Genomic DNA, 20,954 nt, shown 5'->3' with positions numbered 1-20,954 from the left:
AGCTGGAGCTGGCAGGCTGCCACCAAGGGTTGGGGTTGTTTTTTTTTTGTTCTGTTCAGTTTGTTTTTTCACTGCTGCCCCTATTGCTGGCTGCAGCCCCCCTCTCCCACCAACTCTGCTCTTCCACAGGCAGCACTCACACCCTGCAGTGAGCCCCTCACTGTGTCTCCCACCTTTCACCCCTCCTCACACCGGGACATGGCCGTGCTGGGATGCAGCTTGACAGCCAGGGAATCCAGACTCTCCTGGGAACCCACAGCCCCTGCTCCTCCTACCCTGCAGAGCCAAGGAATCCACATTTCCCTCTCTCTCTCTGCACTCTGCAGTTTGACATGCACCCCCAGCTCCACCATCACAGCCTGYCCTGCAGACAAACAGCATCACTGACATGGGGGGAGGGCAGGAGATGGAATATCTCCTGAGAGGTGCACCAGAGAGACTCTCAGGCCATCCTGTTGCTCCCAGAAGCTCCTTAGGGAATTGGGCAGCTCTAGCAATGCGTGTGCCCCTCCATGTGTGTGATTGCTGCTTTATGCCAGGCAATCAGCACCCAGCTCTGTGCACCGAGGGCTCTGAACCCTGTCCCCAGCAATGACCACGTGGGGACCATCGGGCTGCTCTCAGATTCCTGATTCTGCAGTGTGTCTGCAGGAAAATCTGTCAGGAGACCACCGTGCCGAGGCTCTTCRCACGGCTGGCGTCAGGTCTGGCACCATCTGTGATGCTGGGAGGTGAGCGTGGGGTGTGGTGTGGTTTCCCCGATGTATCCGTTTGAAATCCTTAAATGGCAAAGAATGGCAGGAACGCAGGAATTTCTTTGTAGCCGGGCTCCGGGATGGAGCAAGCTGCCTTCCACAGGGGCCTGCAGGCAGCAGCAGTGGCTGTGTGATGGGAAGATGCTGCACAGACGCCTACCCAAGTCCTATCCCCTAAATCATCACCGTTTGSAAAGAGAAGTTGAAAAGGGACTTGCTGCAGTCCAAGGAGCGTGTAGCAGCACATTGGGAGCTGTGGGGCAGAGCTGCCTGCACCAGCYGTGGGGTGAACAGCCCAGGAGGAGCCACTCCAGCCCAGGACAAGCCCTGCCAAGCAGGACAGATCATCTCTGTGTGTTCAGGATACTGTCACCTTCCTTGCCCCCTCCACAATTCCATGGCCACCAGCCTTTCTCTGCTCTGGRCTTCTCAGCTCCCCTTCCCTGACTGCAGGAGGGGCAGTTCCTCCATGGATCATGCCATTCCTCATCCTGTCCCTGCTCAGGGCATGCACTGTGCCAGAGTGGTGCAATTCATCAGGTCTCACGSTGCAGGGGAGCTCCAAGAGCTTTTGAGTGATGCTAGAGGTGTGCAGCTGCTGCACTCCTTCTCCCCATCCCCTCTTGGGGTCCAGACAGTGCACACACATGCACCCTTCCCATTAGAAGAATGCAGCAACCCCATGTTCAGGTTAGGAGTTTTATCKAAAATCCAACTTAAGGTTAGGAGTTAAATCCAAAACCAATCACAAGCTTAGCTAAAACTCCCGGTTTTTCAGAATATATTAAGACARCCATTGGAAAATTGCTTTTATCTGCTTCTTCCTGAACCCTCTGGCTTGTACTTTAAAGCCTTTTGTCTGTGAACAGGAGAACTGGAAAGCATTTTTTTATTTCCTTAAGCAAATAGCCCATCTAATATCCAGTCTTGAGGGGCTTGAGAGAACAAAAATGAAGGGGAAAAAAAAAATAAAAAAGGATGTAGCAAACGTTGTGCCACGCCGTAAAATCACAAGATGAAAGGACTCAACAATGATGGGTTTGAGGCACCAGATCTGTGCCCATGAAGGGAGGGCACAGCCTCTGTGAGGAAGGCAGAGCTCCCCAGGCCCCCTGGGAGCCCGTGGTGCCCGTCGGCCAGCAGGCTGGAGCTCCGTGTCACAGCTCCCCGTGGGGACAATAACGCTGCTGTTTATGAGCTGCTGACGTCCACGGTGGCGAGAGCAGCCRAGGCAGCAGCAGAGCGGGGCAGGCMGAGCATGGCAGGAGGAGCTGGGGGAGCCCCACGGCAGCAGAGTCCCAGYACCTGGCCAAGACCCTTCTGGGATTCACTCCGTGGAGCTCAGGGCACTGATTATTCACAGACTAATTGATACAATAACTCTAATTAGCCCTGGAGCAAACAGCACTTTGTGTCTTGCTTATCCATGCGCTGAGCCAGCATCCAACCCTCAGGCATCGAGCTGCACTTTAGGTGGGARCAGGGGAAATGTGGGGTCTGTTCTGCAGGGCCCAGCAGCACGGGCACACATTTGGGCATGGCCAGTGCYGTGTGGGGTGTGTGAGGGGAGTGCCTTGGGAGAAACCGGGCACCATGGGCATTGGGGCACAAGCAGTGCGGGTGGCAGYGGGGCTGTGCTTTTCCTTGGGGTTTCAGTACAGCCCTGGGGAAATGGGCATTCCAGGGCTGGGTCAGTGCCAGGGATGGCCTTTCTGCCTCCTYCCTCTCTTGGGAACTCGATTAGGGGCTTGTTGGTTGCTGGTTTTCCCCAGAGCACACACAGATGAGACAATCATTGATTTGGGCTGCGGAACCGAAGGCAGACTAACGTGACRCTGCCACAGCACTGCTCATGTGCCACTCTACCATACAAGCTGGSCATGAGCCCCATCAGCACAGGGCTCCTCTACACTGCAGACAGATTTTTGACCTTTTCCTATATTTTTTTCTTTTTGCCCCTGCAACAAAGTAGTTGGTACTAGCTAGTGCTAGGTCCATACCGGTCCATTCATCCACCGCTTTTATACTATTACAGCTGAAGTAGCAGAGACTGTCTATGAACTATTATTTAATCTTCCCCACAGATGTTGCTTGCCCTCAGACCACTGACGTATCTCACAGATCCAAACCTAAAACTCCTACACGTCAGTCCCCATAGAAAACCCTGTAACCCCCTCCCCTGCCTCTCCCCTGCCCAGCTCAGGCTTTCAGGGTATTTCTGCAGGRGCTGTCAGGGACAGGCACACACCCACTCTGCTCTGTGGGCACAGGCTCTGGGCAGGGTTGTTCAGTTTGTTCATGACAGCAGAAAGAGGCTGGAGAACAGCAGAATGAACACCCATCCTTGTGCCAAAATCCTCATGCTTACAACCTTCCCCACCTCCTTGCATTTGAATGCATTTGAATGCTTGAGTGCCTGGAAAAGAGACCTCCTCAAAGATCTCTTGGCACCCTGAGACTCTCCAGAGGCTGAATTTATTGGGCAGAAAAGAGGAGAAACTGTTCTGAGCCTAGAGAAAGCCTATACCTTTTAATGGTATAAATCAGGATTCCCCAATCCCTCAGTATTGCTGTTGGTGTRTAAGGTTTGATGATAGCATAAGAACCATTTCCAAATCCTCCTTCAGGAGAACACCAGCCAGTACATCCTACTGAGCATCATTAATGTCAGTTTAAACATTTGCAGTGAAACAGATCCACRGTCTTGCAGTCCCCAGCGTGAGAAATACTGCACCAGTGTGCTGTGCAGTGAGGCCAAATCTGCCTCATGGGCAGGAAAAGGAGAAAGAGAGAGAGAGAGAGGTGGATGATGCTAGTTAGCAGATGCTGAGACCTGGGAATTCATAATGGAGTTCAGGCAAAAACCTTTGCTCAAATTAAACTAACAATAAAGCAGCAACKTCACATGAAGAAATCCCCAGAGGACCTTCTCATTGAACAAAAATGCATAAACAAAAAAATGACACAAATRCAGAAGTTACAAATTCAGGAAAAAAGTCTACACATTTCTACCCATGAGCTCAACCACCTGTACCCTGCCCAGGGGACCACACTGGGGGATGGMAGAGCCTTTTCCCACACGTGATAAAGAGCAGAGCTGCATTCCTGATGCACATTCTCAATCCAGTCCCACCTGCAAGGTGCAAGGTGTAGGATTAGCACCCTCTCTGCAGTCCAAGCAAAGAGCWTCACAGTGTGTGACCCCCTGGCTTGCCAGGGCATCTGTGGTGACAGTGGGGAGCAAGCAGCTTTGCAGGAAGGGGAGAGCTCCTACATGAACGTATAACTCACATCAGCAGGGAAAGCCTGGAGAAAAATTGGACAAAATCCAGTTTCTTTCTTTACACATGCTACCTTGCCTCCCCTGCCACGTGTTCCCATAACAACAGTGCACATTACACACCTCCGTGGTTTGGGCTGCGGTCCCCCAGCTGCTCCCTTCGTWCCACAGTGTGACACATCACGTTGGCTCCCTGCCTGTGCACACAGGACATGCCTGCTCCSTGGCCCTTTTCTCTGCAATGCTGCTGCTTCTTTTTCCTTATGCCTTAAATCTCATCAGTCCAGTCCTCAGCTCTAGGGAGAAGTGGGTCATGTAGTGAGCRTGTGAAGAAGACCCCGCAAGAAAAATATTTGTGGGAGTGCAGAGGCAAGGGACAAGCAGCAGTGCACATATGACCCAGATTCATCCTGCAGCCTTCCCTGTATGGACTGAAGGAGGCATTCATGGGRTTCAGGGTTATTGCTATTTTCACTTTGCAGTGGGAGCCAAAAAACCTCTGTATTTTGAGAAGCTTCAAACATTGATTGGATATGGCTGATCCTGCCATCAGCTGGTGCAGTGCCACCAGATGAATAAATCTTGCATGCATCTGTAATTACTGCTTAGCTTGTGTTTAAGTGCTGTGTCATTGATCTGCAGAACTCATCAAAATCCGTAAGGGATTGCATGAAATTACATTGGATGGAGCAGAAAGGTACATGACAACATCCATTTTCAGCCTTGTTTGTTCACCAAAAAAAAAAAAGAAGAAAGCAGTTATTTATCTCCATTCAAATTCTTGAGTTAACTTGTGGTTTCAATCATCCATTGTAACACCATTTTATCAGCTGCTCTTTATGGAGGGAATATATTTTTATCTTATAGTAGGCCTGAATATAATACATTCAGTTTCTACCAATCCTGCAGTACCTGCCCCTAACTGGGCAAAATCTCTATTAAAWGCATGGAAGAATATTGCTTGAGGGTTCTAAAACTCAGTACGGAAAGGTCTTGTGGTCAAAACTTCCGACTGCATTTTAGGGAAGCCAAAGTGACTTCCAAGTGCCACCACAGACTTCCCACTGTGTCCTCAGGCAAATCATCTTAATACTTCTATTTCTCCTAAAGCAAGTGTGATTAATAGCATTTCCCTGCTCCAGTGGGAGGCTGGGAGGACACATCAATCCTGCCCAGCAAGAGCTGAGGTGCTCAGCAGCAGCAGGGAGCAGGGGCGATGCTCTGCTAACCAGCCATCTGCTCGAGGTGCTCCCTCCCCTCCTGAGCCAAGAGGAAGCACACCAAAGGCATTTACTGGCAATAAAGCCCACGTTGTCTGGAAGAACTCTTGATGTTTTCCAGACCTAATGTTTCTCTGGCCCTGCTCCATCCTCCCACTGGCAGTGAAGTTCTCCTGGGTCGATTCAAGCTTCTCCCACAAGCAGAGAGGAACTCCTGGTCCGCCCACCTGGCTTACTGCAGTACCTTGGCCCATGGCTTGCTCCCGAGAGATGTGGTCACTGACAGGTCCATGGGCAGGCAGGGATGCTGCTTCWGGCAGGGCTGTGTCCCCAGGGCACAGGGGAAAGACTGCACAAGCTCAGATGCAGACAGCTGTCACCAGCCCTCGTGGAGGGGCATGCCTCTGAGGTGGTGTCCTCAGCTCATCTCCCACAAAGCCACACCAGTTTGATGGCTGGGCTGTCCTGTGCAGAGTATCCCAAACCAATTCTGCCACGTAAGTGTCCCTGATGCATCTTGAGCTGAGCACAGGGATCAGCCCACTCCTGCAGKGACCTAGGAGCCACCCAAATCCAGAGGACTGCAGGAGTCTAACCTCAGGGGTGGGTATGTGGTGTCAGGAGACTGTGGTAAAACACCTCTGAGGTTGCTTATGCCAACAGAAGAGGGAGAAAGGAAAAGTGGGGGGCCAGCAGGTGACAGCCTTYCCTGGTGAGAACCATCGAGCTATTTTGATCTATGATAAACAAATCTTCTCCTGACAATGATTCRGTTGAACGTTTTGTGAAGGGATGAGAAACTCCATGAATTTTCCCTTACGTGTCTCTGCTTCTGGATCCGGCCTGGACTGGAACCAAAATGCTGCAATACCACAAGCAAAGCTGTTCTCCAAGRAGCCTCAGCCTGACAGCTGCTGAGAAGGACCAGAAAGTCCATTTGCGTAGCACAGATTTTACACGCCCAAGAGATCCACCTATGTCTGGGATAACTGAGATATTTTTAGCGTGCAGCCAAGGGTGAAATTTCCAGGTTTTGCTTTTGCTACCTATGAGTCACATGTGTCCRTGGCAGAGCACTGGCTAATTTTGGTACCCATGGTTTGTGGCAGGGATGCTTAAAYGACATTTGAAAGCAGAAATCCCCATAGCTTGCTAATAGATCTGGAAAACGGACAGATGAGAAGATCCAGAGATATGATCCCACTCCATCAGCAGCAGTGCATCTTGCTCAGCAGGGTGAGTGGATAAGTGAGGCCCCTGATTGAAGTCAGCTCCCAACAGACCAACCCCACTCCTCGTAATTGCTCCCTCATCCAGCCATGGGCGTCCTCCAGCTACTTGATATGAGAACACAGATCTCATTAAGCGATGCTTTCCTTCACAGCATTAGATCTAAATCCCTCACCAATGCTATCCCTGCTGCAGACAGACACCAAGCACTGCAAAACACTGCAGCTAGATCTCATTCTTTTCTTCCAGCTTAGAAATGGAGATACTAATGCTGCTTCACCAACAAGTGTGTAAATAGATGTCCCAGGCCTTTGTGCACACCCTGATGARTATCTCTGGCCAGCGGCTGATCAAAAGGTTAAAGTCTGTGGGACTGGTTTCATCTGTGGTCCCAGCTGTCTGCTTTCCAGGGCTGGAGTAATTCTGAGTAATTAGCTCATTTGGCCTTGGGGCCCAATTGAATCGTCTGCTGTGCAATGCGAGGAGCACTGGGGCGAGCGATCCTTGGTGCCTGTGCTGGTGTGCTCACTGGGGGCTGAGCATGCAGTAAACTGGGTTAGTTGATGTGTCTCCCTTGTTCGGGCTCACCAGATGCTTGTGAATGCACCAGAGGCCCCRCTGCAGCACAGGGCCTGCATGCCCTGAGCAGGACTCCTTCCCAGAACAAGCCCTTCATTATCCCAAACTCCTCGGGGCTTATTTTTAGCCCCTCCTTTTCTTTCCTTTCTTTCTTCTTTTTACAGTACAGAAAACCATCAGCTCCACTGTCAGCAGGCTTATAACAGCAGTCCTGGAGCAAAGAAAAAAGCTTCAAACCCACTGACTCAGTTGCATAAAGGTTTAGGCACAGGTCCTGCTCTCTTGCAGGGTTCCAAGTCCCACCATTCCTCATCCCTTTTCCAGCTCAGCTCCTGTCCTTCAGAGCTGGGCRTGAGAAGGAGGCAGAGATTTACGTAAAGCAGCAAGGCTGGAGCTCTGAGGCTCCGTGTGCCTGAGGTTGGATCAGTGGCTGTGTCCCCCTGCTGTGCAGAGGACACCTGCRTGCAGGGCCACCAGGAGAGACCTTGGACAGCCTGAGCCGTGCGTCATCCCGGCCGCACGCAGAGCCCCTGCAAAGGCACAGCCAGCCCCTGTGAAAACCCTTGGCTTATAAAACAAAGACAAGGGTGCCTTGTGGTCAGCAGCTCTGCGCTAAACAACAGTTTAAATCACGGACTTTATATAAAACAGCGGCATTGCTCAGATGAGGGCACTGCTGGAAGGGAGCACAGCAGTGCAGTCTCACCAAATCTGCCCYGTGTGGCACCCCCAAGGCTCTGGTGTTACACTGCCTGCTTCTCCAAGTAGTGGATTCAGTGACCATAGAACAGATGGTCTCTCATAGAACAAGGCAGCTATGGCTCCCTCCTTTCTCCATCTCTGATAAGATTTGGGAAATGAGGAAAACCCCTTCCTACGTGACAAAAGGCCCTGAAGTGCTGCTGTGCAATAACGTCTTGGTAGCAGAGTAAAGATGCTCCAGCACAGATGTTGCAGAGGTGCCAGAGATGTCTACAGAGAAAAAAGTGGGGGGATAGGGAGGAGAGAGAGGACAGCTGTTCCCATTCAAAAATTAACAAAGTTAAACTCCAACACGGCAGTTTAAAAACCAGAAAGAGGCAGTTTTTTCACAGACAGGGTAGCTGAGCTTGGAAATTCCTTGCTGCAGATGTGGTTGTTAGAATCTTAAATTGCTGCAAAAAGTGCCTAGACAAATTTCTGGAAGAAAAACATTGAGGGGTAAAAARTATAAAGATATCACACTTCTCTTTGAAACTCTGTTATCCATGTGAAGTTCTGGAGGCTGGGAAAGCTGAATACAGCATACTTGCCCCATGTTCATACTTCTCTCTTAACATCTGCTCTTGGACACTTGCTAAGCTAGGTGAGTCACTGATCTGACCCAGACACATTGTTTTTCTCTTTTGTAAGGGTTTGTATATGTTAAAAAAAAAAAAATCATTTTCATCCCCTCTTACATCCCATCCAATTTTCAAGCTTCAGTGCAGAARGATGAGCCCACATCTCCTTTCCCATGGCCCCTCCAAAATCCTTTCTGGGTGAGTTGATCTCGCTTTTCCTCCAAAACCCAGCTCAGCCCCAGCCAGMGCTCTGCGGTCACAAACTCAAACCATAACACAGTGGCCTGAATTCCAGCAGAAAGGAGCAGAGACGTGGCCAGAGCTGACCAAACTGGCACTATGAGCAAAGCCAGAGAGCACTTAAACCCAGAGACCCCTCGTTCTCAAGTACATTTCTTACACAGCTGCTATTTAGTGACTCTGCTCATCCACATGTGATTCTAAAAATTATTCTGGATCCAGTCATGCCTTGGAATACAGCAAGTCTAACTAGGACAGCTAAACTCCAACCTGCTTTTATTCATTCCTCCTGCCTATCATTAGTATTAATATCAACTTGTCAAGTTGATCTTGATGTACAAGCCCTGTACAGCCTTGCTTCAGTGCAGGGCCCAAAAAATAAAAAATGCATCGCAACACATCATCTTTTTTGTCAAGATTTGGCACCTTCCTTTAATAGCAGGGACCATCCTCCTCRCTCCCCAGGGAAGAAAAATGAAAACCCATGACATCCAGCAAGGTTCTTTCAGGAAAGCAACCCCAGTAACCCCTGAGCCAGGTGACCATCACTCCTGTTGTTAATAGCCTGCAAGGAGCAGGCASCAGAAGTGACATGTCACACTGGTCAGATTTAGTTAGAGGAAGGAGATGGGGAGTTTTCATGCTGGTATCTGATCTGGTTGGACGTGAGATGAGATTTATCATTTGGAGCAGCAGGAAGACAGCAGAGCCTGCCATGTAATTCATGTGATTGCCATGGAGGCAGGACACACCAGACAATGTTCTTGCCCTCTTATCCCCCTAAGGTCTTTTCCCTGCCTGCCRTAACGCACTGGAAATGCCTCAGGAACAGTATGTGCCACCCCCTGGCTTTTGTTAGGGGGAGAGGAGGGCTCTRCACTGTCTCTGCCCTTAGACAGGATTGAGTCCTGAAGGGACACGGTGCCACTGCTTGGCAGCATTCCAAGCCTTTCACAAGTGATGATTTCTTAGGATACACACCTGTGACATCATCTCTGTATGTGCTGGATGGGTGCTGGATTCTGAGAGTGGGCTGTGTTTGATTTTTCCCCTTTCCCTCAAATATAACAGGAGATATGACTGGGCAAAGTGTCTGCAGAARAAAAACACTGTGGTGCCATGACCTCTGGGTACTTGCCCAGCACCAGCCCTGGGCAGCCAGACCAGCCTGTAKCCCACCTTCAGGCAGCAGTGCCCATATGGTTTTTCTCTCTGGTAGGAGATACTGCAAGAGTTTACTCTGCTGTTGCAGAGCCACTACTGACACTCCCTAAACCCAGTRTTATCCTCTAAACCCTTACTCTATGGTCACTAAATATTAAATGGTTTTAATGCTAAATATACGTTGAATGTGTTCATCATTGAAAGAAAGAAAGACAATAAGGTGGAAGCTCAGATCAGACACAGGCAGCCTTCCACCCATGAGCAAGGAAGGAATGCTTGGGTAGAGCCATCTTTACATAAGCATTTCRATTTAGATGACATGGAACCTGCTTGTGACAACCTTGATTAAAAACTCAGCGTTTGCCAGGACACAGTGTTGGAGCTGCCCCTTGAGTGCCTCAGTACACAGAGTCCAAAATAACCCAGCAGTGACTCAGCTGCGTGTGTTGACAAGTGGGGATCTGCTTCCTCATCAAATACAACACAAGCCAACAAATCAAGGCTGGGGTATCCCACGCACACATGGCCTTTCCTTCAGGGAGGAGACAAGGCCAGAACTCAGGACAGTGGGCATGGAGGAGCCACTGGGAAGATGCTGCTGTCTCCAGGCTTGTTGTCTTGAAGCTCCTGCTTCCAGTCCCTGCAGACCTGCCCCAGACCAAGAGCCARCTGTGGCTGTTGCTGCACCACAGCTCGTTGAGCACTGAGGACATGAGCATGGCATCAGCACAGTGTGAGCATCTTGGGTGTGCACAGGGAGAGCTGGATGACGCAAAAAGGCTGCCAAGGTGTCACTCTGAAGGCAAGAAAAACCCAACAGACGTTTAATCTCTTATTGCCATTAAGCTCAACAAACGTGAATGTCTGTCTATGTAAGCTTTGCACAGGGATCCAGCCTTGACCACAGCCTGCAACCTCAGCTGTGCTTCTTCATCCAAGAAAGCAGCCAGTGGAGCTTTTGGCATCAGCAGCACAATCCTGGAAGAAGGTTCCTGTGGTGGCCAAGAGCCTGGGGAAGGATCCCTGTCCACGCACTGCACATAGGCTGCTGCCACCGAGCTGTTCCCAAGGGACCCCTGGATGAAAGTTCCTTTTCTCTGTGCAGTGTCTCTGGCATCAACAGTGCTGCTCCCACATGCTTTTGGAAACAGGAGATGAAGGGCAATACGACTGTGTGTAGCTATTCACTATCAACCAGTCTATCTAGATCTCCTGCTTTTCTTAGCCTCTCTTCAATGAGCTCCTCTCCCTGTATTTAGGAATTGCCATTTCTTCTGCATTTTGCTTTTAGCAGCATAATATAGTTGGGCTTCACCTCCCTGAGCCTGGTAAACTGACTGACTCAGAAAYCTGCAATCTGCCTCAAAACAAAGCATTTGAAATAAAAGGTATCAGCAGTAATGGAGCTACTCGGYTCAGGAGCAGAAATGCTAGAGGGTTACTCATGTACCCACAAACCTTCTAACCTTCCTTCAGCTTTTTTAACCCCTGCAAACCCAGGACAAGGCAGGCTGCAAGTAAGAGCTGAAGTGTCATTTCTGATACRCTTCCACTCCAGTGTGCAAACCCTGGAGCTGGGAAATGGAAGAGCTCTGATGCCAGCACCGATGACGCGGAAGGGGGAGCCGAGCTCTCGCTCCACGGCCTCCAAAGTGCTCTTATTTCTGCTGGTGAAACAGATGCCAGCTTCTGAGGGGATTATGTGTCATAGAGCCTGTTGGCTSTGACAACTAATTATCTCCCACAACAGTTTGGCCTTGAGATTTTCAGCWCAAAGGGCATAGCAGGAGTGCTGCTGTCCAGCACCATGTGTAGTGATTTGTCCCCACTTGGGTGTCCCTGTTGCCAAAGAGGTGGCACCCCAAGGTACACTGTCCTCCCCCAGCTCAGGCTCACCCCAGCAGATCCTTCCAAGCAGCCTGGGGAGGGAGCGCCAGTGCTCTGGTGAAACCTCAGAGATGCCTCCAGCAGGAATCCAGGAGATCAAGCAGTGGCTAAAATCAGCTCAGCATCCCAACAGCAGCCTGCCTGATCCTCCYATTCCCATGGCTGGATGTTGGTGTGGCAGCTGTGCCATGGCACACTCTTCACAGGCTGCACACAGCTGCAGCCAAGTCCAGGGGAAAAAATAACTGCTGCAGCCTGAGTCTCTCTCCAGGGGAGAGCAGCCAAAGGAGTAAACAGTTMTGGAATGCAGCCTCCAAACCAGCACTGAAAATGTTTTATAACTTCATACAAATTGATGGCTGACCCCCACTGAGACTCCCAGGAGCAGATGAAAAGCAGASCCAGGCAGCTGAAAGAATTTAAGTCATTGAGAAACATACAGAGTACTGGAAAATACTMGAGATGAGGAAAGAGATGAAGAGAGGATTTAACAGAAAAGGCAAAGGGTGTGCTGGCAAGCAGSTATTGGAATTGGGCTGCCCAGCAGGCAGGCTGGAGGCACTGGTGTGGAAGTGACATCAAGGCTCTAGACTTGCAGCACTCAGCTCACCTGCAGCCAGAAAACATTGAATACTGGGGGTACTGAGTATTCTTTTGCAACAGCACCAGTTAAGCACTGGGGAGCAGGTGCTAGAGGACCCCCAGTCAAGGTTCCTATGGAGATATCCCAGCTGGGATCAGAAACTGGACGCTGTCAGGTAGATGGGATGGAACCTGCTTGACTCACCCCTCTCAAGAGGCTGATGGCTGCACCAGCTTCCCCAAACCTGTGATTCTCCAGASAACTTGGGTGGAGCTGGACACATGAGGCTACAAGGGAAGGGAGGCAAGGCTTTCCAAGCTTCAGAGCCAGATKGAATGCAGGTTCAAATCAAATCTGGAGCTGATTTGCTGTCAGGCAGCAAAGGGGAATGCTCTGTGGAACAGCCAGGGTCTGGGCATACTGCAGTGTGAGTGAGAACACCCTGAAATTGCAGCACACACCCAGGGTTGAAGAGATGCTGCCATTCACCAGCAAATCAGTGCAGGTTGAAGGCAGCAGTCACAGGAACAAGCTTGTCCATCACTGTGCTGTTGAGGACCTGAGTCCTTTGGCCAATTTGCAGTAAATTCCTTCATTTGCTGCACTCRCAGCATGAAAGGAGGATCTCAAAGGCAAGAATAATTAATGGTGAACATTACATTGAAGAGAGCTGGGTCGTCAGAAAATTAAGATGGAGGAAGTGATAAAGGACTTCAGGGTACTGCCTAGAGCTGCAAGAGGAAAATAAAATCCTCTTACACCTCTGCTTTTTAACATCACCTTGAAGCACTCTTTTCCTGAGGACAGAGGAGAACCTTGGTCTCTGAATACCAGCGTTGCCTCAGTCTGCAGGGCCCTGTGAAGAGATGCAGCTGTCTCTKAAATAACAGGAGTTGACACCAGTTGTGAATAGATGAGTGATCGTGGCTTCAGCCGTCACAGCCTCGGATCTGATTTCAAATGAARCCCCATTCATCCATCCAGTGCCCATCATAGGGTTATTAAAGGAGCATCTGTCACAAAACCACAGTGCCTTTAAATGCTTGAAAAAGGGCACAACAAAAATAAGCCTGCTTAGCTTATATACTTTTCTCTGGGTGACGTGATTCTTGGAACTGTTTAGCAAAAATAAATGGTAAATATGATGTGTAGGGAAAATGCGTGATATGAGCAGGGTGAGGTTTGTATTTGACCTTAGTGTAGAGTCTGGCTGTCTGTTTGCTGTTCTAGGCTTGTGGGGTAGGTATGAGGAACAGTGGCAGGGAGTTTTCTTGCGTAGCATAGTGCAGAGCCCCAGCACAGCAAATGTGCTGCTCCAGAGCCCTGGCTCAGAGCACTCCCTCCAGGACACAAATGGAAAGCCATTCCCTGATTTTGGATGCAGCAGGGATAACATCTCCAGCAGCAGGAAAGGGCCAAGTTCAGGCCAAGTGGGATGTGCTGTAGCAAGGCACGTGAGCTGAGGGAGAGATGGTTTGGTTACTCATCAGGACTGAGTCCACACTTYGTGTTTTTACAAAATTGCATTTAGCTAAACAGAAAGCTTAGATGTCATAGCTGTCCTGTGTGAATGGTTCCAGCTCATACCTTCTTACACTCACCAGCAATCTCTTACCTGAGACAACAAAATCTTTTCCTTCTCTGCAACTGTGCAGGTCCTCTTAGTATTCTTTACTCTCTGCCTGCTGCAYTGGGCAAAGCTGCCATCCTCTGGCACCTGAATGAGTACCCTCCTGTCCTGCCACCAGCAGGTCACCTCCTGCCCCACTGCCTCTCTGGGTGACATCCAGGCACAGGGATCAAAGGAAAAGATCACTGCTCCTGCACAGACATGTTCTAATATATCCACAGTACACTGAGAGCATCTCAGTGCATTAGATTGATGCTCCTGGAGCTAGAGGTGGACATTTATGCCCTGTAATGCACAACAACCCTTTTTGAAAGAAACTGGAGTGTCTGCGTGCAGCCTTAATGCTGTTGAGAAAGACTTTGTTGTGTGATGCAGGGCTGTTTTTATAATTCATATTAAATTGTAATCCAAATTCCTCTTTCTTTATAAACTGTTTTATAAAATTGTCTTGAATGTGGATGGAAAACTGGATTGTGGTCATGTGTGCAAAGCTGTTGGGTTCCTGTATAGAAACATGTCTTGCCAAAAGACAGGAGTTCCTACCCCAAGTTTCAGCCGAGAGAGGCATTGCCTGTGTTCATATATTTTAAGCCTAAAGCAGAATAAAATTACATGTTTGAAACTGTCCGAGTGTTTTAGATAGCTAAATCCCCTCTCTATTCCCCCAAAGTCCCAATTTGTTCTCCCCARTTATCACCATCTCAGTGGGGTCCTGGATTCTTTCCAAGAGCTGCATCTCCTGCAGCCMCTGCCCTGTGCTGGATTTCAAACTGAAGCAGTGATTCCCTTGGGCAGATCCATCTCCCATCATCTGAGCTGACTGAAAGCAAGGTTTGGYATGTCCCTTCCCTGCACAGAGAGAGACATGTCCAAAGGGGACTCGACCTGTATGTTCTGGGAGCAAGATCTCCATGCTCCAACCTCTTATCTGAATAAACCCTTGCAGAAAAACGTGTGTGTACAGGATCCAGCACAATGGAGCAGTTGGGACCCTTATCCCTCAGGGAATAAAAATAGCAAGTTAATATTAAAACTGTGTATTTTCACGGATTGCAGTTGGGGCTCAAAACACATCATGCTTAATTTCCTGCTTTCAGTTCCCTATCAGATTTTATGCTTAGCTTAGTGAGGTTTGTTTTTCCCCAGAACAGGACTTTTTTCCTTTAGCTACAGTACATTCAGCCATAAAAAATGAGATTGAAAAAAGATTAATAGGAAGCTAAAGGATTCATCTGAGATTGACAAAGATTAATATGTGTCTTATCTGTTTTCTTTTTCTTTTCCCTTCTTCTCTCAGCTACCTAGACAGCTTAGATCGAATTGGAGCTGCAGACTACCAGCCCACGGAGCAGGATATCCTCCGAACCAGGGTCAAAACAACTGGCATCGTAGAAACCCATTTCACATTCAAAAACCTCCACTTCAGGTTAGTATAAAATTGTACAGTAAATTTTCTAAACAACTACTATCATAGAGTTTCCCCATGTTTCTAAGGGAGAAGTTGTTAAATTGCTGGTTCATGCATAGATACTTCCCACTGCAGAAGACACAGCATTTCCAAGGGTCAACAATAGGAAATGTTTGGCAATCCTGTTTTGAAAGTCAATGCCTRTTAGATAAAAGCTCATGGAAGCTTCTTGTAACCCAAACAACCCCTCTTTGTTGGAAAGTATAATATAAGATTGACCCCCAAATCTGATCAAGCCTCATAAATGCAGAAGTATATGGCCAAATCTTTTCTCTTAAGTGGGTCAGTTACACAGAGTTAACACRATGCATTGACCCTCATGATGCCATCCAGTAGAGAAAAGAGGGCACAAAGACAGAAAGCCACACACAAACACTATTTAGAGCATAWAGAAGTCAAGTGTGTGGTCTCCACCTCCACAGACCTTCTGGGACCCAGCGCACTGCTAAGGTTGGGAATCCCACAAATCCYTACATTCTTGTCTGTAATTTTTCTTCCTGGTCCTCCTTGGCTTCAGGCTCTGGAGRAAAAGACAAGCTAGCAGAGAGAGACCCACTGCTTTGTGTTTGGAGCCTCSCAGGGGCCATGTGGTCAGAAAATGCCAAGAATGCTAAAGTTGCCTGGTAACTAGGGAGGAGTGGGTGGTGATGGTCCTCCCCTGTGCCACAGGCTCTTCGATGTCGGGGGCCAGCGGTCAGAACGCAAGAAGTGGATCCACTGCTTTGAGGATGTCACAGCGATCATCTTCTGTGTCGCGCTGAGTGGCTACGACCAGGTGCTCCATGAAGACGAAACCACGGTGAGTCTAACTGGGTCTTGGAGGCCCCAACACCTCTTTATGGGATACTGCATAGCCAGCAACTGCTCAGAGATCGCCGAATGCTCCCTGGGGTGCTACAGTAATGTGCTTTTGTCCGTCGCTCTCCCCTCACTCTGAAATCCTGGGGAGATCTGTCCTCCTCCACACTCTTTGATATGAAGTCTGCGTGTCCAGGTAATGCTTCCTTACACTGGTAAAGTCAGAGTGGTTTGTTTCTCCTTTCTAGCTAATCTGTGTTTTCAAAATGCATTAYAGGACTCTATATCCAGCAAGAGGACATAGCTGGGTGGGCTTTAAAACAGGGAAGCAGTCAGGCTGTGGTGCAGAGGTGCAGGGCAGCACTGCATGCCCAGGGCTCTGACTAGGAATATAACCTATTTCTTCAGGCTACAGAAATTCATTTTCCTTAGTGAGAGTGGAACTGTTTGATTCCTCAGGTAATTTGCTCTAGGAGAGATTTTATGACTTCCCACTGTGACATTAGGCTCAAAATACCATCTGGAAATGAAGCTGGYGAGGACCTGTGTGCTCCCTGGTATTAGAGTGCAATTAATACAAGTGAATTGAATACACAGAAAGGATGCAATAAGACTCATTATTGTATTCCAACCATTCATCCAATATGATATGGATGCATATTTTTTGGGACTAATGACAACCAGTTACTTTTGGTACATACTGGTAGGCAGCCAGTTACATTTGTCTAATGAAAAGGAATTGGAGGCCATACTCGGGCTCAGTAATGATTTCATCAGTGCCCAATCTGCAGCAGCAGCAGCATGGAGGGCTCGTTCCTGCCAGCTCTGTCTCTCTGAGGCTTTTTRTTCTCCTGCTGGTAAAGATGGCAGGGTTGCAGAAAGCTGTGGATGAGGATGGAATCGAGAGAAAGACTGCTCTTAGGTGACACTTGTCTTGTCCCAAAAAGACTAGGAGGACTGTGGTTTCTAGCCTCTGAGCCAGGTTTATGAGCTCTTGCAAACTCTCTTTCAAAATCACCTGGTTGGTTGAATCATATTGATGCCAATTCTGGGTGGTATGAACAGTCATAGACTTGAGGGAATGGCATGACCCTGTGTCAAGGAGAGGTTTAGGCTGGAAATTAGGAAAAGGTTCTTCACCCAGAGTGTGATCAGGCACTGAAACTGGCTCACCAGGGAAGTGATCACAGCACCAAGCCTGACAGAGTTTAAGAAGCATTTGGACAATGCTTTCAGGCACATGGTATGACTCTTGGGGTTGTTCTGTGTAGGACCAAGAGTTGGACTTGGTGGTCCTTGTGATTTTGTGATCATGACTGTGTCCCTCCAGACCGACTGAGACACTCTACATCCTCTCATGCCCACCTATTTATAATCCCCAGTTGTCTCCTCCCTCTCACCCTGGCCCTGATACACTCAAGGGGGCTCAGCTCTTTAGGATTTACTGGGAAGGAACCAAAATCTCCTGACATTATTTGAAAAATCCAGCCATTAACTCAACACTATAGAGCTTTGCAAGTAGGCAGCAAAATCAGATAGGAGACACAGAAAAACACACAGGGAGAGGGCAGGTYCAGGAGCAAAGCTGTGATATGAGCAGAGAGAAAGGTGCTCTGCAGGTATAACTTGGACTGGCACACCCAAACTGAAGGTTTTGGTACAGATCACCTTTGGGTGCCCATCTACACAAGTCAAAGCCATGAAGCACAACATGGAAGGGCTTGAATGCCAATGCCATTTTTTAAATGTCAGCCTTAACTCTGCTCCTCTGAACTGGCAGTTAGAGCATMTCTCCTGGGGAGAGCTCTGCCAGTGATTGTCCCTCACCCAGCACCACCCCGGAGACGAGCAGGGAGCCAGCTCAGCTCCYTCCTGAAGTGCTGCGCTGCAGAAAYGGGGATTTATGCATCCCCRACTTTCCTTTTGCAGCAGGAGAGCAGCCTGCTGCAGCTCTGGCACAGCAGTGACATTTGCTTGCTATTTCAGTCCCTGTTCACAACACATTTCGGGGGATGCTGAGCAACAGGAGGGCAGAGGCAGCTGCTGCTCATTTACACATTCGGCGTAAACGGAGAAAGGATTCGGCATCACCACCACCACACCGGCAGGACGCCCCTGCCTAACCCAAATAAACAACCCTGAGCAAGGCCAATGCTATCAGGAAATACAGTGGTGTTGGATTTTGCCTGCCCTGTTATATCCACATCACAAAAGGCAGGCAGAAAACGGCACCCACGGACTCTGATCCCTCCCAGGTGAACCCCAAGTGTTTGTTCCCCTCCCTGGTAACATGGTGCCTCTCCAAAAGCCCAGCAGTRAAACTGCATCTCCTCTGTCAGCTGATTTGCTGTCTGGCTGCATCCGTCACATCTGCCGGCTTTAATGACGTCAATCAGCTTTTATTGCTTCTCCCTTGGAAAACACAAAGAGGAGGCAGCTGAGAAAGCGAGCTGGATGCTGCTCCTCCAGCTTCATTTGCTGGAGGTGCTTACTACAGTCCAGGCACTKCCAGCTGTGTTGAGCTGCTGAAGGTTTGGGGGCTGTACAGAWGTCTCCACCAGTATGAAAGGACTCATAGAGATCTTTCATTTTTGGCATGGAGCCATGAGAGGGAAAGACCCCTACTGCACATCAGGGTCCAAAAAAACCCGTCCAAAGCCGGGTGCACATGGAGAATGGCTTYTTCTCCTGCACTCAGGACCCTGTTGTCAATGAGCACAGGATTTCATAGGTGCTTTTTGCACTTCTCTAAGTCAAACCACACCTCAGATGGAGGAAACTGCAGTTCAGATGCAGTCAGCATCATGTGGAGCAGGGACAGGCTCACCTTGGGAAGCTCCAGGTGGGACAAGCTTAGGGTCAGCTTGTCTCACCAAAAAAAAGCTCACAAACAGGTTTATGGTGAATCCTTTCCCAAGAACTGATTAAACAAGGCTGGGTGAAACACTCTCTGACCTGTCCCTGCCCTTAAAATTCAAACACAGCTCTATTCTTGTAAAGTTGTTTTGTGGGTTATTGTGTTCTTTGTTTTAAAAGACTGAACACCCATCCTCCTGCAGCAGCTAAAACAAGGCTGTTGTGTTTGARGCTGTCCCTGCTCCTTAAGGGCAGGCAGTCTTTTACAAGGGATGTATTTTCTCTCTAATTCCCTGTCACAAAGAGCCACACAGCAGGAGTCAAGGAAAGCAAGTACTTCCCTATGTCCAGATCAGAAAGACATAAAGAAAATAGAGCAAACTTTCTGCATCTGTGATTTTTAGGCCTGTACACCCGTAAAGAWCACACTTTTCACAGAAACTCCCTGTACTGCTGAATCCAGCTTCTCCCATTGCTTCCAACACCTTATGCTGCTGTTGGCAGATCTAAACTGTGTCCCTGTGTGCCCAGCTCCCGGGGGAGAGGAACAAGGCATGAGAGAAATTGAAGCAGTGCCTTCATCAGTCCCATTGCTGCCAGCCACAGCCCAAGCCAGAGCAGAGCTCTTGTGGCAGAATGGTACCTCTGCCCTGCCCATCCAATGCACAAGCCACTGCCCTCAAGATATTACACCTGCCTRTGCCTTTACCAAGTCCCTCACAAGGAGCTGCCAGGCTCTCTGCCATATTTGTACACAGTGGGAACATCCTGCTTTAACTGGCAGAACATCTCTGTGGATTATGGCTTTGCATAACAAGGCTGCTTTGTCTCATTTGTGACTTATCTTTTTGTTTCATAAGTTGAGGTTACAGGAGGAAAAGCCTCAGCTCTGTAATCTGTGAAGAGAGAGGGACAGTAGTCATATCACTCAGTGAAACTAGAGAAGATGATTCACAAAGGTAGATTTCCATTGTTCCTTCTAAATAGAATTCCTAATGGAATTTTAAAACAAAAACAGCAATGGAATGGGATCTGTCATAGGAACTGAGACTATCCTCTGGTTTTTACCTTGCAAATTCAAAGGAGTCATGGCAAGAGAGGGAGATGTTGCGCACATTGCTGCCTCTGAAGCTAAGATATTTAGGTCAACCATATCTAGCCAAGACATGAAAGCACTGTTCATGTCCCTTTTGCTGAGGATGGGATGGGATGAAGGCTGTGTGCTGGTAACCCTTGGTGTGCATTAGTGTGGCCTGTTGGTTCRTATTGCACTGCATGACCTGGTTAGCGTGCTCTCTCTGCTCTCATTGGGCAAGGCAAATGGAGCTGCAGCGCTCAGAAATTGCCTCAGGAGTGACAAAGCAGCCGGAGTGGTTTGGGCATCTTAGGAAATGCAAGCAGGAGGGGGAATATGGAGTTGCTGTGCTTAGGATAACCATCAGTGTCCTTATAGTTCATGTGACAGCTAGCACTTAATCACCAAGGAAAACGGAAAATACAGAATTAACTGTGTGTTGCAGAAATAACCAGCTCACCTCCCATGCTCTGGTGAAAAAATGATGTTTTTTATGAGTGTGTTTCTGCCTGGACAGAATCTTGACCACCGCATCCTTTCTCCCTCATGCACCTGGGTCTGTCTGAGGTGTTGGAGGGTTCCTACAAACATGTATTGAGCTGGTAACAGTTGGGAAGGGAAAGGAAAGGAAAGGGAGACACTGAAGGTTCCTGATGTGAGCCAGCACCTGGACAGCTCACGTGGATGCATGGGCTCCCAGAAGCCCTCCTGGGATGCAACAGCATTTCCCATATGGCATCCARGTATAACAACAGGAGCATCCATGCCTGCTCACCAGAATATTGGTGAAATATGGAAAGAATTTYCTGGCTTTTGAATAATGTCATGATCTCTTTAGTGGTGGGGAAGGAAAAAGTGGATTTTAAG

The 20,954-nt window shown here is 48.7% G+C and overlaps 1 protein-coding gene across 2 annotated transcripts in view; it reads left to right on the top strand.

The window, feature by feature from the left end:
- GNAO1 (G protein subunit alpha o1) overlaps positions 1–20,954 on the top strand; it is a 137,927-nt gene that overhangs the window by 97,325 nt on the left and 19,648 nt on the right. For both annotated transcript variants that reach the window (XM_057364566.1, XM_057364565.1), the window contains exons 5-6: positions 15,188–15,316; positions 16,028–16,157. In XM_057364566.1, the coding sequence (XP_057220549.1) occupies positions 15,188–15,316; positions 16,028–16,157 (259 nt within the window). The remainder of the gene's footprint in view (positions 1–15,187; positions 15,317–16,027; positions 16,158–20,954) is intronic.

Source organism: Malurus melanocephalus, unplaced genomic scaffold, assembly GCF_030028575.1.
Source record: "Malurus melanocephalus ecotype Western Australia unplaced genomic scaffold, MMel_1.1 scaffold_40, whole genome shotgun sequence".
NCBI classification, from domain to species: Eukaryota; Metazoa; Chordata; class Aves; order Passeriformes; family Maluridae; genus Malurus; species Malurus melanocephalus.
The sequence above is the reverse complement of the archived record's forward strand: the minus strand, read 5'-3'. Positions and strand labels throughout refer to the sequence as shown.